We start from the raw sequence: 15,886 nt of genomic DNA, 5'->3' as shown, positions 1-15,886 counted from the left end.
ATGGGCGCAGAGGCGAGGCGGACAGACGAGGTCAGGAACACGCAGATCCGTGACAAGCCACACGCGCGCTGAGTGGGGGGCAGGCGAGGCCGGTGACGTCTGCTGTGCCGTCCTCCTGTGCTCGCGTCCCTCCATCCGCACGGGGGAAAGGCTGCCCAGTCCCAGGTGAAATGACCGGCTCGTCTGTCTCCAAGAGACACCATGAAGCCAAGGGCAACGGAACCGTCATCTTTTGCAGGAACAGGAGTGGCTGCCCACACGGCCAGCTGGAGGCTCCGGAGCGCTGGCCAGACCACTGCTAACGGAGCCCCGGGGCCGCGCCCTCCGCCAGCCTGCCCTCCGGGCATCACTGGACGGCCTCAACGTAGTTCGCTGGGTACAGGCCGACCTGGCCGCTGTCCAGGCGTCCCTTGCACCAGCCTTGCTCGTCCTCATCCTCTATCTTGGTCAGCTCGTCCCCTGTAAGACAAAGCGGGAGGGACCCTGCTGAGCCGGCAGGCGACACAGTGACTGCCGGTCACCCTCCCTTGTGGCTCAGCCCCATCCCCGGCCCACAGAGGGCCTACAACTCGGGTAGGAGGGACAGGCATCCCGAAGCCACCTCTCCAGGCGCCTCTCCCACAGTCACGCTGAGCAAGCAGTGCCCGGATGCACACGGCTCCCACAGGCATGCCAGGATTGAAGGCCGTGGGCCTTGGGCCTTCCTGACCATCCCAGGCTAGGTCAGAGGACTGCTTTCACAGGGCCACCTCCGTCCTCCCGCACTTGTGGGCCTTGCCTTTGGCCTTCATTTAACCTGAGCCCAGACTGCAGGTGGTGGGAGAAGTGGGCACCCATCATTCCACCTCCAGCACCCAGCCCAGGGCGTGTCCTCTGACTTAAAACGCCGCCCCTCCCGACACTGGGATGGCAGCGCTGGTCTGGCTCTGGAATCCCCCATGGCTCTCTGTGTTAGGTGCTTTGATTTATCTTTTGTTTGTTCAAACATGAGGGAACCCTTCCTCAGGCCAGGTCCTAGGTTGTGGAGATTCAGAGATGAGGGAGAGACAGAAGGAGCCCTGGTCTCTCGAGGGGACAGACCAGGGAGCCAGCACTGTGGTGGGGCAGGTCCAGGTCTGGTGTTCTCCTGTCCAGGGCAGACAGGGCCGCTCAGAGCCAGGGGCAGGCGAGGAGCCGCTTGGTGCACAGACAGTGGGCACCCCGCGCAGGGCTTCTCAGGGTCAGGGACAGGGAAGAGCAGCAGCCCCGGGGGCAAGTCTGCCTTCACTGTTCACTTTGTAGCTTTGTGTCTCTTGGTGGCATGCTGGTCTGTTAGGCTTTGTTTTATGCCTCATTTAGCAACGTTTCCCTGACTGTTCTGTGTGGCAGCAATACTGACCAAGATGCCTACGGGCCAGTACCCGGGGCTGCCTGTGCTCCCAGGGCAGCTGGGTTCAGGTCCCAGCGCCGCTGTCACAGGCTAGGAGACCTGGCAAACTGCCTCGCCCCCTGGGCCCTGTGTCCACGTCTGTGGACAGGGTGCTGTGTGGCCTACAAGTTACAACACAAAAGGACACGGGGCAGTGCCCGGTACACCACTGCTCCCATGTGACACGGTCATCCCTCCGGGGCTGGGCCACAGACAGGCCCCCGGCCGCTTCTGTCAGCATCAGGGATAAAGGCAAGGACTGCAGGGTGGGTGTCACGAGGAGCCAGCCTCCGTCTCCTCCCATCCCTCGGCCCCGACTGTCCCCATCGGGGCCAACACTGTGACGCCGGCATCTGTCACTGCCCGTGTCGGCTGCTGGGCTCCCAGGCACACAGTGAGGCACCGGCAAGGCGATGCCCCCACGGGGCTGAAGTGCACCCGAGAGCCCGAGAAGCGGCGAGCAGCCAGGGCGCCCTGCAGCCAGGAGGAAGCAGCGCTGGCTGGGAACTAATGTCATCGTGAAACAGAAAACAGCACTGACAGCAACGCTCCCGGCTGTGAGGGTGCGAACTGGTGACTAGGAATGGTTCTTCCAGCCAGTCTGCTTCTCACAGTTCACTTGGGGCGGAAGGGAACATTTTAAATCTATAAAATTGAGAATTACAATTTAAATAAAGTAAATCAACAAACAAAACAGGAAAACGACTCTATCAAAGAGATCAGGAAACTGGACAGAGATGTTTGAGGCACGAGAACTTCCTGCCACCGGCCAGGGGCGCCCGATGGCCAGCCTGGGGTGGAGGGCCCGGGGCCAGCCGGCCAGCCTGCTGAGTGCAGACAGCGGGGGATTGAAGACGCCTTTCCCCAGACCCCCGAAGGACATTGAGGAGCAGGGACCTCCAGACACAGCCGCCTGCCCCCGACCCTACCCCTAGCCGAGGCAGGGTCAGACGTAGGGTCTGCCCCAGAGGGGCGGCCTGAGCGGAGGCCCGCGGTGCTGGCTGAGCTCTGGCCCAGCCCCCCTTGCAGGGGCGGGCGCTGGGTCTGGGTGACCTCGAGGAGGGCGCGGCTGCCCTGGGCCCAGGGTCGCGCTGGGCCGCCCGAGCTCTCATCACAGGCTCTAGGTCTTTTCAGACTGAGGGCTGCAGCCCATCTTGGTGAACGGCAGCCAACACTGAACAAAGAGAACGTCTGAATGCAGAGCCATGTCACCAGGCTCCCACGCTCCACAAAGCTGGTCTCAGCCACACACAACGGAGGTGAGCTGGCGGCCAGCGCGACCCGGCCACGGCTGCGGGCAGGAGTCTGAAAGGCGCCGCCCCTGGGGCGAGCCTCAGCACCGCAGGGCACTGGGGGCTGCTCTGGGCTCCGGGTGGGGGGCCTCGGGGAAAGGCTTTTCCTGCAGGAACCTGCAGGGCCAGCTGCCTCTGGAGACGTTCGGGGGAGCGAGGTGGCTCCGGCAGTCCGCGGGCCTGGCCCAGTGGGCGGCGACGTCTGAGGCAAAGGCACAAGGGCAGCCCGGGCTCTGCTGAGCTCTGGCAGGGAGGGGGCACTGCACACGGCCCCAGCAGGGCCCGCAGCGGACGTCAGCAGGCCGGAAGCGCGCGCCCAGGGCCCGCGGGCACCACCTACCGGCCTTGAAGCTCAGCTCGTCCTGCTCCTGCCCCTCGTAGTCGTAAAGCGCTCGGACCCGCACCTCCGCCCCAGGGGCGGCGTCCTCGTCAAACGGGTTGGAGTCCCCATTGGCGTCCGTGGAGGAGAACGGGTTGTTAGACTCATCGTCGGACCAGTCAGCGGGGTAGCTCTGCGTCTTCTCGTAGCTGCTCACGCTGCAAGGAAGTGGGGGGCCGGGAGCTGAGCACGGGGCTGCCAGAGGCAGGGGGCCTGGGGCCCTCAGCGGCACCGACCGGCGCCCATGCCAGCAGGGCCACCCGGTAGGCCTGTCCTCCTGTGCCGAGGCCTTGACGTGGTTAATGGAGGTCAGAGAGAAAGCAGCCACAGACGGTTAACTGGTGCCCCCCGCCCTGAGAAATCGAAAAGCCCGGGACCGTGCCCCGCTGGCGGCCGGGCCCCTGCCGGTGGGCTGCAGGCATCGCTCTGAGCGCTGAGGGGCCGAGGCCCTGGACAGAGAGGAGGAGAGAGACAGAGTGAGCGAGGCGGAGCCCAGAGGGAAACGTTTGTTCACCAACTTTTGGGGCTTAACGTCCTCCTTCTCACTGACGGTGCTCCCAGTGTCGTCCTCGTCCTCGAAGGGGTTGTAGCTGGACAGGGACTGCGCTGACCGTGGGGGGTTGCTCGGGACACTAAGGTCGCTACGGGAGAGAGAGAGCTTTCAGGGGACCCTGGCTCGCAGTCCCTGAGCTCCTGGGTGCCCCCCGCTGCAGGACCACAGGCCAGGGGCTAAAGGCACACGCCGAGTGGGAGGAATGTGTTGTCTGAGCAGTTGGCTTCGGCAAAACACTTGGCAATACTCCGGCTGTTAAACACACTTCAAGTGTCTAAGGGAGAGCAGATTTGCGTTTCCCTTCCTTGCATCTGGATGAGGTCTGTCCCAAACGGGAGCCCTGGGCTGGAGCACATGGGGATTCTGTCCTGTCCTCCTCACTCCTGGGAGCTGGCAGGCCACACGGCCCTGAGGCTCAGAGCCCTGAGCATGAGGGGAGGGCAGCTTCCGGAGCTCCCCAGACCCCACAGCACAGCGCACCCCTCCTCCTGATTACTGGAGGGTCCAGCGCCTCCTGCTGGTCCTTATGGGCCTAGAGCATCAGCTGCAGCCCTGGAGCCCACTGATCAGCCCTGTCTAGGAAGAAAGAGCCCTTTTGTGCTCCAGAGAGAGAAAACCCATCTGCACACCTATGTCAACTGTCTGCTGTGTGTCAGGCCCAGGGGGACCGGAGAGAAATCAGAGCCCAGCTGGCCTGAGGGCTGACAGCCAGGGGCAGTGGGATGCAGGGACTGCAGGTGCCGAGTGCAGAACAGATGGAAAAGCAGAAAGACAGGAGCCGAGGGCCCGGCACCCTACTGTGCACCGAGCCCAGAGACTGAGCGCCCAGTCCCAGGGCAGGGCCCCAGCGGCCAGCACCACCTCTCACTGAATCTGGGCTGCACAGAGTGGGCACCCCAAGTGCTGGGTGGATGGCTCAGAGCTGGCAGGGGGTTGGGGGGGAAGAGATGACTCACATTTCACCAGAGTGACCCAAATAACCTCATCGACCTCTGCCTACACCTGGGCCACATGTCTGAGACCACCAGGCCCTCCTCCCTCCTTGGTACCTTTCTCTGGCCGACTTCCTGAGATGGGGCTTTGTCCCGGGCAGCTGAATTTGTGCGGCAGCCCATGCAGCCTAGACTCCCCTCCAAGGAGTTCCCTGTGGTACTCGCTCATCGTCCCTGCCCCTACTGCAATCACACGGGTGCTGGCCTGATCCCTAGGATGGTGCTTACTGCTCCAGTCATTTAACCAAGCTCACCTGCCCAGATGGTGACAAAGCAGCTGAGAGAGGCCAGGCCACATCCATCCGGGCAGTCCAGGCAGGGCTTCAGAAAGGCCCCTGGACTGACCTTTCCTAGGCAGCCACGGTCCTGAGATGCAGCACCGGGTGCCGCATCATTGCCGGGTTTGATGGTGGCCTCTGCCCCCGGCTGTGCGGTGAGCATGCTCCCAGAGGTGCAGCCTGAAGCCACAGCTCTGCAGAGGGTGGGCGACCCCATCTGACGGGAAGTCTGAGGTGGGGGCAGGCCCTTTCTAGCTCACACTTCCCCGAAGGTTCTAATGGCCTCATTGCCATCCCTTCTATCCAAACTCGGCTTTAGCGAACAATGAGAAATAACCAAGGCTCTCAGCAAAGGGGTGATTTCAAAAAGGGGACACTTCACAATGCTCTCCTACCACCGCTCCCACCAGGCACCTGCATCCAGCATGGGGGAAGTACAGACCTGGCTCAGATCCCTGAACCCACCTGAAGGAAACCGGCAGTGACCTCCACCTACCTGTGTGCACCACTGGGGACACATAATGACCAGCACCTGACCTCAGCTCCTCCTCTCACTTGGGACCCAAAGCAAGTTTGTGGCAAAGGCTCCCTCTCTGGATCTTTCTGCAGCTCCAGCACCCGGTGGACAATGATTCTCCCCAGAGCTGCCAGCGGCCCTGCCCAACAGCACTCTGATGCCCAGGGAGCATTTGGACGATGCCCGTGGGGGTCCCAGCCAGTGCAGAGGCCCAGGGCTGGATGCTGCCCGCACCCACCTGCTAGGCTTGTTCTGCAGAGCCTGGTCGCCCGTCTGGTTGATGCCCGTCAGGGTGACGCCATCAGTGGTCTTCTTCTTCTCTCTCCGGCTGAGCGTCCGATTCATGTCTGCAGACCACTCCTGGGCAGCCGGCACCAAGGGAGAGAAATCGCGAGGTTCATTTGTTTGTGGCCACATCAGTCTAAAACACGGGGCAGGGGGCCTGGCCTTCAGAGCTGAAGACCCTTCCTACCTATGCCCTAAACTGTCTCTGATCCCCAGGGTGCAAGAGCTGGCTGCGGGGACCTGAGCGACCCTGCAATGGGGAAACAAAACCCTGGGGCAGATAAGCTAACCAACCACTCAAGTCTCCAAGGCGTGGCGCCCTCCCGGTGCTCTTTTGCTATTTCTTTTCAGCTTAAAGAAGCATTGGGGACGGGGTGGTGGCTGCTAACAAAGCAAAATATCCCCCCAGAGGTTCACTATGTCCAGCACATAAACAGATTTTATCAGCTGCCTTGGGAAACAACCGGGAGCTGGGGGAGAAGGAAGGGCGGTGAATGGCTCGCCCTCCCTCCGACGGCCCCCGCTGTCAAACAGCTTGGACTGAGTGAGCTGTAGTTACAGAATCTCAAGGTTAGATGCCATCTTAGAAACGTCAACAGTTTCTCAGATGAGGAAACCAAGACCCAGAGAGAAAAGGTCACTTATCCACAGTTAGTGGCAGACCAGGTCACCTATTAGTTTCTTATTTCTCAGTTGAAATAAGATGACTGAGAACCAACTGGAACTTGAATATAAATCTGTGCTGCCTGGGTGGCTTGCAAGGGCTGATGTGATCAGCCCCACAGCGACTCTGCAAGGAAGGGCCGCTGTAAATCTGGGCAACAGAGACAGCAGGCCGGCCACACCACAGTTTTTCCCGCCGCACACGCTTCCAGAGCCAGGCGTGGACACCACACACAGACCCGCGTGGGCCGGCACACACTGCGGGAGGTTTGGAACTCAATAAGTTAGGACAGAACAGTAACTTACTTCATCCTCGTGGCATGGGAAAAAGAAACAGATAATTCCGTTAGAGGAAGGCAGGCACAACCCGCCCAGATGCGTGTGTGCCACCTCGCACACTGCTTCCCAGCCCACCAGGCCCGCAGAGAGAGGGGCGCCCAGGGCTCGCGCCCAGACCCACCGGGGAGACAGCCTGCCAGGCCCTCCCTCTCAGAACACGTTGTTGTCTGGGCTTTGACGGCTGACAGACAGCCCTCAGGGGCCGCGAAAGGGTGGGGTGCAGCGAAGCTGCTGCGGGGTGGAACCCGCGCTGTGTGCATAAGGCGAGTCATCAGCTCGCTCCTTCCCAGGGTGTCACCATGGGGTGGGGATGCTGGGGCCTTCTCCTTTCTCCTCCAGGTCCACTTGCACTTGGAAAGGCCCACGCCTGTTTGTCCCAGTGCCTCCGAGGAAGGGGCACAGCCTGCTCTTGGCTTCCTGTTGGGCGATGTCCTAAAAATGGGGTGGGGGTTGGGGGCGGGGTGCTCAGCTGCAGGGACCCACAGGGCCATCTGCGAAGCTTTCTTGAGAAGCTCCAGAAAAGAGAGGACACGTGTTAGGACTGACGAAACTGCAGGCCTCTGTGTGGTCGGCCTGCGGCCAAACCCAGCAGGGCCCAGCCACTGGCCCGGCAGCCATCGAGGAGACGGCCGCTGCTGTCATGCGTTTTACAGATGGGAAAGCTGAGTCACAAAAAGGGCAAACGACCCGCTCAGCGCCCCACAGCCGTTGTGGCGTGGCGGGACCTGCCTGCAGCCTGGGCTCTGGCAGCACTGAATCAGGGGAAGCCACCCGGCTCAAGTCCAAGGCAGAGAGCCGCTCCCGGGACGGGCCTTGCTCCACCACGAGGAGGGGGACCCTGCCGTCAGAGAGCAGGGAGGCAGGACCTGTGCCGCTGGCTTCTCCACTCCCATTTGGGTGGGGACTGGCAGGGGGTGGGGTGCGGGTGTCTAGTGACCCAATCCCACGACCAGAAGGGTCTGAGATCCCCAGGCATTTCGCACGTGAGGACATTGGAAGGCTCAGACCCATGAAAACGGGAGAAGAGGAAAGCTAATCCTGAACCCAACTGGCGGATTTTACTGTCTGCAATAAGGAAATGTGTGAAGAGGAAGAAGAGCCCCACACTGAGACCACGCTCCCCTCCAGCCTGGACCAGAGGCAGCGCAGAGGGTGCCCGTGGCCCGCAAGCCTGCTGTGCACTGTGGCCACTCCCTCCCCGGCCCATCCCCAGGGAGAATAGGGAACCAGCGGTGGTGGTGGTGGGGTGTCCTGCTTGTTCTGCACCATGAGGCAGTGCCAACGGCCAACCAGTGACCACCCTAGTCCTTAATGACGAAGAACCTCGTTGCACCCACCCCAGATTCAGAAAGCCCCGCGGCAGCGCCTGAGGCGTAGAAATGAAACACCAGCCTGCCGTCCCGTGGAGCTGTGGGTGACGGCTGCCTCCCAAACAGGGCGAAGGCCAGTGTAGAGTAGGAACGAGAAAGACTGTGTACGGTTTGACCCTCAGGGCCCAGGCCCCGCCGGGCCACGGGGTCACGGTGCAGCCCCCTCTTACCTCGAACTGCGGCCAGTTCATGGACATGCCCGGCCCGTGGCTGGCTCTGAACCACCTCAGGTCCTCCACCGCGTCAGCAGCTCTGATGCTCTGCTCCAGGTCGCGGTAAATGGTTTTGTAGCTAAACCAGAGGGAGAAGCGTGACTCTCTCGGAAGGCAGGGACGGCCATAGTTCGCCCTAGCACAGTGCCTGGCCACAGCAGGCGCCGTGGTCTGCAGCCACACGGCGACTGACTTCCTGCTGCAGATCAGGACACCCGCCCTGGCTCGGCTGGATCATCATCTGGCCTCAGCGTGCAGAGATGACAAACGACAACTGTGGTGCGGAAACCACAGCGCTGGCTTCTAACGGGTCAGGTGGCCACAACTTGGCTTTGCTTTGTATCAGATAATGCACACGGCGCCAGCATCTGGGCCACAGAAGCCACTAATCTGGGTGGTCCCATTTAATCAGGCCCAGAATCCAGTGTCAGGAAAGTCCCTCCCTATCCCTTCAAGAAGCTGGGAGGTTTATACTCAGCCATGCAAAAGCAGGGTGTGAAGACGTCACCTGGGGCGGGGCGGGGGGGCGCCTCTGCTTGACAGCCCACAGCAGCTCACCTCCCTAGGAAGCTGGCCGTGCTGAACAGGGGTACGCACCACCACGGGTCCTGCATTTTCACTCCTGATCAGTATGGCTGGCAGGTCATTACCCTCTCTGGGCCTCGCGTCTCTCCTCCTTTGAGGGGCCTAATGCCACCTTTTACAGGTTGAATTGTGTCCTCGAAAAAATATGTTGAAGTCCTAACCCCCAGCACCTCCGAACGTCACCTTATGTGGACATAGGGTCTTTGCAGAGGCAATCAAGTTAAAAGGAAGTCATTAGAGTAGGCCCTAAACTACGGACACCTTGTTATAAAAAGGGGACATTTGGCCACAGACACCAAGAGGGAAGATGACATGAAGCCACATGGAGGGAAGACGACCATGTGACTGAAGTGACGTATCGACAGCCAAGGAAGGCCGAGGACTGGCAGCAGCCAGAGCCGGAAGAGAGGGGCAGACCCGCCCCACACGCTGCCCGCCGCCTGGCCTCCGGAGCCACGGGAGCGAGTTTCTGCTGCTGGACGCCACCGGCCGGGGGCCTGCTGGTGCACCGCACCATCTCCTCGCCAGTGGCTTGGAGGACCGGATGAGGCCAGGCGGCCGGCCGGGACAAGCACTCACACGTGGGAGTCATTCTGCACCGTGAGCCCAACACGGCCCAGCCCTGCCCGGCCAGCTGCGTGGCCTCAGGGGTGAGGTGGGGAACAATGCCGCCCGCTTTAGCCCTCTGTAAAGGCTAATTAGATGGTGGCAGCCTAGCTGCAATGGTGCTTTCATTTCTTTACCCGGAAGGACACAAAGGGGTTGTACCTTCCTGTTAACAAGCCGTGACCAGTGAGCCGATCCTAAACGGCTCTGCTCTGTGGATGACAGAAGTGTACGTCCAGGGTTAGCCCAGACCTCTGCCCTGAACAAAGGCATCAGGGACCGAAGACAGGAGAGCGCAGGAGAAATATCCCGGCCTCCACGTCATGATTCAGAACTGTGTCTCCGAGGGCCTGTGCTGCCCGGGCCTCGAGTCATTGAGGAGTCAAGGACCGAGCTGGCAGCCTGGAGGAAAAGGACGCATAAGGGGCCTCCAAGTCACACTGTCGTGGGGGCGGGGCACCCCAGCCGAGAAATGCTGGACTTGCACAGGGCTGATTTTAAACTTGCCGACTGTGGCTGGTCCGAGCTGCGGCCCCCTCCTGTACAGGCCCAGAGTGCTGCACGCAGAGCGGCAGAACATGGCCCCTGTGCAGCTTCAGGCAGGCCCAGCAGAAGGGCCTTCCTGGGCAGGAGGGCTTCGCAGCTGTGAGAAGACCGGACAAGCCCCGCCATCCCAAGGCTGGAGGGCAGCGACTGGCCTCTGCCCGAAGGCAACATTGCACCGACTTCACCGGGACGTGCTTTGCAGCTAAAAGGACACTTGCCTGGACACATTCGACAGGTCTAGGTGCTTCTGAACCTCCAGCAGAACCTCCCGGAAGAAGCGCAGGCGCTTCTCCTCGAAGTGCTGGCACTGCTCGAACACCTGCTCCATGTTCTCCATGTACTGCGGCGTGCCCTGGTCCAGCTCCTTCAGGGACTTCTCATACTTCTCTTTGGTCTACGAGGGAACGCAGACACCACAGAGGAAGGTCCCTGGCCGAGGGCGGGTGAGCCAGGCTCTGCGCCACGCGGGTCCTCACAGCCTTTGCCCCTCTCCACCGCTTCTGAATTCAGCCCCTCCTCGACTTACTTACCAGGTGACAATATGACACCAGCCACTTTGGGTGACTTTTATAAGGAATAAGCACAGTAAGGAGCTGTGACCAGCTTCTAAGGAGCACCCCAATCTATCTCCTTTGCACCCCTCAAGTCCCTTGACAATGGCAGGGCTGGGGGCCAGTGCACAGGCCCAGCCCCTTGCCCGCGTCCTGGGGACTTACATTGCTGGGCGCTGTCTTGTGTGTAAGCCCTGTGACTCACACCTCCCGGCACGGTCCCACCTGCGTCTGAGGGCCCTTCACAAGTACCCCTGGCTTGACCGTCTCACTAATCCTCCGCAGAGGGGATGCCTCCTTCACAATGGAGGGCGCAGAGGGCATCCCGGATGCCACACTACCTGTCCACTCTCTCTTCATCACTGAAAGCCCCTGTCCCACCACCCGGAGCTCCTGCGGCCTCTGCCCACACCTCTTTGGGGCTTTCTGAGCCTGCCAGAAAAATTCTCCCCACTCCTGGCCCCTGAGGTCCCTGAGGTCCAGGTGCACAGGCCTCCGCCTGCCCCAGGGACCCACTCCCACACCAGAGCCGCCCCTCTGGACCGTCTGGCCCTCCACACCTCTGCCCCTCCCTTCTTTCAGTGACTCCCTGTCAGCAGTGTCTTAGGCCCTTTGCTGACTTTAAAGGCCATCGGCAATTTGGTCCCCAACACCCTCCGTGCCGGCTCATGCGTCCGTTCCCCCCGCCGTGGGCGTGCACAGCCCCACATCCTGCCCAAGAGCTCCCCTCCGCCGTGCGCCTGCAGCAACCCGACCCCAGCCCCTCATCCGCAAGCACAGGAACCATGGCTCCCCGTTCGCCCAGCACGCGGTTCTGCCCGGTCCTGGGGGGCACAGTGGGCTCTGGGGGGACCTTCCTGAGGGCAGGGAGGTGTTTTAGGGCTGTGTCCCTCTAGCCACCCCAGCCACCAAGCAGTGACAAAGGCTCCCTGTGTGCCGGACATGTGTGCGGGTGGGGCAGGTGCGCTCATCCCGTAAAGAGAGGGCCCGATCTACCTTAAGAACGTCTTGCTTGCATTTTTCTACTTTGTCCTGCAATTTCTTAAGCTGCTCAGGGTTGAGGGACGGGTCCACTTTGCTATTGTTTTCTCGTGATATCGCCAGCTTCTCCTCCTTGCACGCTGCGTGGTAGGCTTTCTTTGCTGCTTCTACCTGCGGAGAGAAAGAGCTCCTGAACACTGACTCGGAAAGGTCAGAGTCCTCGCCCGAGGCCGCACAGACCCTGGGACGTGCTTGTGCCACCCAGAGGCGAGGCAGGAGCAGGCACAGAGCTTTGTGTGTGATACAATGACCCGCGGACTTCATTCAACGGACGCTGACTGGTGCCTGCTTTCTGCCAGGCGCTGTCTTAGGGGCCGGGAGGGGTCTAGCTGGGGAGGCAACCACAAGAAACAGTCCAGACTGAGGGCACTTTAGAAGGTGATAAGCGCCAAGGAGAACAATGAAGCGAGGGAGCGAGACGGGAGCCGGTGGCGGGGCGGGGCCAGTGGGCTGCAAGGGGACAGCCAGCCCAGAGGACAGGGAGCAAGGACATGAAGGCGGGGCGGGCGTGTCCGGCGGCGGGAACAGCAAATGCAGAGTCTCACAGAAGAAACCTCACACAAGAGAGGGGGTGGTATTGGGAGGCAGGGTCGCAGGTCACATTTTCCAGGGTTCTCAATGGCTATTACACATGCGCACGCGCACACAGATAGTGATGTACGTTTGCGGAACTGATTTAATAGACGCGTCCTCACTTGAGCCAATCACAGATTCATTTCAGAGAAGGGAGGCAGGTCTGTGACCATGGCCTCACGAGGGTGACAGTGGCTTTACAAATGGGGCCAGGGACAAAAAGGAAGAGAAAGGAGACGTGGCCAAGGCCAAGGCAGAGAAAAGAAGGGAAGACCGCTGTTCCAACCAGAGGACGCAGGTCTGGCGGGGGCTCTGGGCAGGAGGAGAGGGGAGGGCAGCTCCTGAGAAAGGCCGGGAGCGGGAGGGGTGGGAGGAAGCGAGGGGGCAGGTGCCTCTGAAAGCCCCCAGCTGGCTGGAGCTGGACAACACTCAGCAGCTTCGGCTGCTCCTTTCAGAAGAATGAATCTCAGCATCATTTGCAACTTTGAGAGAAAAACCCACACCAGAGAAAGAAAAATTTTAAATTAATCCTTTCTACTAGCCCGAAGGGACTTTTAAATGTCTCTAGCAGACACTTCCCAGGGTTGGGGGAAGTACTGTCAGTGGATTAGAGTTTGGGTTTTGAGCTCTAGTACCAATGCGTGGCCTGACCCTCAGTGTCCTGACTGTAAAATGGGTTGGTAAGGATTAAATTTAAGTCTGGACCTGGGGTAAACATTAGCCGCTAAGGGCTTCTGGCCTGGGGAGGTGGCGGGGGGCACTGCTGCTGGGGAGGATGAGGGCGCCCGGTCACCAGCCAGGACCACAAGCCTGCAGGCCGTGGGGAGGCCGCCTGCAGGAGGGATGTACCTCTTTCAGCTTCTTGGCCCAGGGCTTCTGTGCCTTCCGAAAGCCGTCCTCGGCCTCTTTGGTCTCCTTGAAGCCGCCCATCATCTGCTTGTGGAAGGCCTCCTTCTGCCAGTTCTTGATCTTCTCGAAGTCCTCGTTCATCAGCGAGGCCTTCACCTCCAGGTGCAGCTCGCTCACTCTCTCCGCCTCGGACATGGTGGCTATCCAGGCCTTCTCCACCGTCCCGTACTGTGGCCCTGCACAGGACAGAAACTGGAGGTCACTGGTGGCTGCAGGGCGGACAGGCTCTTGGCTCCCGCCAGCCTCTCCCAGCTGTCGGGAGTTTGGGGCCAGCGGCCAGGCAGTCTGGCTGGGAGGTTTCCTTTGGGTTGTTCCAGATACTTTTCTCTCCGTGGCTGCTCCCTTTTCAGTCCCTGAGATGATGAGAGGAATAAGGAACTGACGCTGAGTCAGCCCGGCCATCCTCTGACAAGGGAAAGTGGGGAGTTACACCGATTTCCTTTTTTTAAAGTCACCGAGTTCTTAAAAAACTCAAATTTCTGACTTTCATTTGAGTAAGGCCAGCTCTACAGGGAAGGGCCATCTGAAGGGAGCTGAGCGCTCTCCCAGGCCTCTGGCCCCTCTCCTGGACCTCAGGATCTCCAGGGGACAAGGGCCAGGAACTCTGTCATTCACTCCTGGGAAGAGCCCGGCCCAAAGCAGGCACCTGAGAACTGCCCGTGGGATGGAGGACTGCCCCTCAGCAGAAGAGATACCCTGTCTTGAGGGAGGAAGGAGCTGGAGGCAGGAACCAGCTGTGGCCCAGATGGAAATCTCCAAATAGGGGGGTGGGGGTGCCCGGCTCCCCGCACTCACTGTCCTCAGGCAGGAAACTCACAGCCGGGCCTGTCATTTGGAGGCTGTGGGTGGCAGGAGGTGGGGGGCGGGGGAGGAGGAGAAAGGGGCAGGAGCTGGGAATGAAAACGGAAGCCCCAGGTCTTATCTTCAAGGTGCTCACAGGGGGCAACTACTGTCTGAGCTGGGTAACAGCGGAGAGGCACTGGAGGGGACAGGGAAGGTGGGTGACCACGGGAGGTGAGCCCCGCTGACCCTCTAATCCCTCGTGTCTCTGAGACCAGCATCTCCCTGTCCTGCCTAGGTCTGCAGCCGGGGCAGGATCCACAGGGAAGGGGGCAAGTGCTTTGGGACCCTCAAACCCAGGGTGGACAGGAGGGACTGTGCTGACAGCTGGATCCTGAGAGGTAAAACCAGCTGGCCACAGGCCCGTCCCACGCACAGCCGCCCCACTCTGGGCCCCTACTCTGTGCCTGTCACTGTGCGAAGCCCCACAGACGGCCCATTCAGCATCAGGGGAGACAGTAAGCTGGCCTAGGCCCGGCTGAAGTGGCCTGCGGGCCCAGCCCTCTGGGACCCCTGGCCCTCCAAGACCCTTCACCCAGTGACCTAGTGTCCCCTCATTGGTGGCTTTGAGGACAGTGGTCATGGAGAAGAACCTGCTCCAAAAAGCCTGAGGATCTCCTCCTCCTAACCTGCTCTGTCCCAGGAAACCCCAATCAACCAAGCGCCCCTCGGCTGCTGGGAAGTGCGTTGGGAGCACAGTCCACACCCCCAGCAGCGCCCTATCACTAAGCTCCAGTCTTCTGTTTGGCTGGGGTGGGGGTGGGGGAGGGGCAAAAGCCAGTTACTGCATGAAAATTCAAAATCAGAAGCCCTGCCGGGTGTCACCATGCAGTCCCGCCCGGCTTGCTCCCCGGCCAGGCCCGCGGATCAGCAGCTCAGTGTCAGAGCTGGGGGCCGGGCAGCCAGGCCTCTGGGCTGGCCGGGGCACACTCCGGTGAGGCCCTCAGGGAGCGGCAAGGGCCGCCACGGGAGACCCAGAGGCTGTCCCCGGAGCACCCCTGTCCTCAGGAGAGGGCAGGGAGGCTCGTGCAGCCTGTGCTGCTGGGTGACAGCACCCTGCTGCTCCCCCAGACGAATCGCGGGCCCAGAACCGCGAGGCACACTCCTGCCCACTTCCTGTGCGAGAGGGACCTGGCTCCGCGAGGTGCCCGGCCTGCGCAGAGCTGCCCGGGGCGGGGCCCTACCCTTCTCCACGAGCTGCCTCCAGCGCCGGGCCCACTCGGTGAGCTGCTGCGCGTACGCCTTCTCGATGCGCGCCCGCTCGTGCAGGCAGTTCATGAGGTCGCTGCACAGGCGGTGGCCGTCATCGATCCGCTTCACAGTCCGCTTGTAGTTCCCGACCTGGGGGACAGAAGCACGCTGGGAGGCTCGGGGCCCGCGGCAGTGGCCTGCCTGCCGGCCTCTCCCGGGCCTGGCCGGCCTGCCCTCGCTGCTGCACTCACAGCCTTCGCGCCGGCCAGGCTCCCGGGGGCTCGTCCCATCTCCCGTCTGAAAGGCCTCCTGCATCATCAGGTGACAGGCTCCTGTTCTACTTCACTAGCAGGCACATACAATACAGCAACTCGGAGCTCCTCAATATCCGCGCCGCCAGGGTAGACGCTCTGACCCGTGGGTCAGGGAGGGAGACAGGCCTGCTGGGGAAGGGCAGCGGGGGACCCAGGGCACCCAGAGGGGCATCTCACGCAGACTGAGGGGCCAGGGACAGCTTCCCAGAGTAGGTGATGTCTAACTAGAGAGATTTAAAATAGTAATAATTTTTAGTAACTCAATAAAACGACCTTACATTACAGACTCTTGGCTAAAGGCCATTGGTCATCACAGGTATAAACAGGTTTCTAGGTGCCTTCTGCTTTGAGGGCATCACAGGCTGGATTATTATGGCCTCCCAATCAGAGCAATAAACACTATTTCCCACTTACTGAGCACCTACTATGTACCAGACACCAC

General features: G+C 61.0%; 1 protein-coding gene across 1 annotated transcript in view; it reads right to left on the bottom strand.

Moving 5' to 3' along the window:
* Positions 1–228: 228 nt before the first annotated feature.
* PACSIN2 (protein kinase C and casein kinase substrate in neurons 2) overlaps positions 229–15,886 on the bottom strand; it is a 106,155-nt gene continuing 90,497 nt past the window's right edge. Inside the window, exons 3-11 of the mRNA XM_090272304.1 lie at positions 15,124–15,280; positions 13,040–13,275; positions 11,573–11,728; positions 10,244–10,419; positions 8,247–8,367; positions 5,658–5,779; positions 3,598–3,720; positions 3,041–3,237; positions 229–459 (exon numbers count right to left, since the gene is read on the bottom strand). Of these exons, the coding sequence (XP_090128430.1) occupies positions 347–459; positions 3,041–3,237; positions 3,598–3,720; positions 5,658–5,779; positions 8,247–8,367; positions 10,244–10,419; positions 11,573–11,728; positions 13,040–13,275; positions 15,124–15,280 (1,401 nt within the window). The 3' untranslated portion in view covers positions 229–346. The remainder of the gene's footprint in view (positions 460–3,040; positions 3,238–3,597; positions 3,721–5,657; positions 5,780–8,246; positions 8,368–10,243; positions 10,420–11,572; positions 11,729–13,039; positions 13,276–15,123; positions 15,281–15,886) is intronic.

The sequence above is a fragment of the Furipterus horrens genome, unplaced genomic scaffold (assembly GCF_987537825.1).
Source record: "Furipterus horrens unplaced genomic scaffold, mFurHor1.1.pri manual_scaffold_4, whole genome shotgun sequence".
In the NCBI taxonomy this organism is placed as follows: domain Eukaryota; kingdom Metazoa; phylum Chordata; class Mammalia; order Chiroptera; family Furipteridae; genus Furipterus; species Furipterus horrens.
Note: the sequence above shows the minus strand (reverse complement) of the source record. Positions and strands in the feature narration are given on the sequence as shown.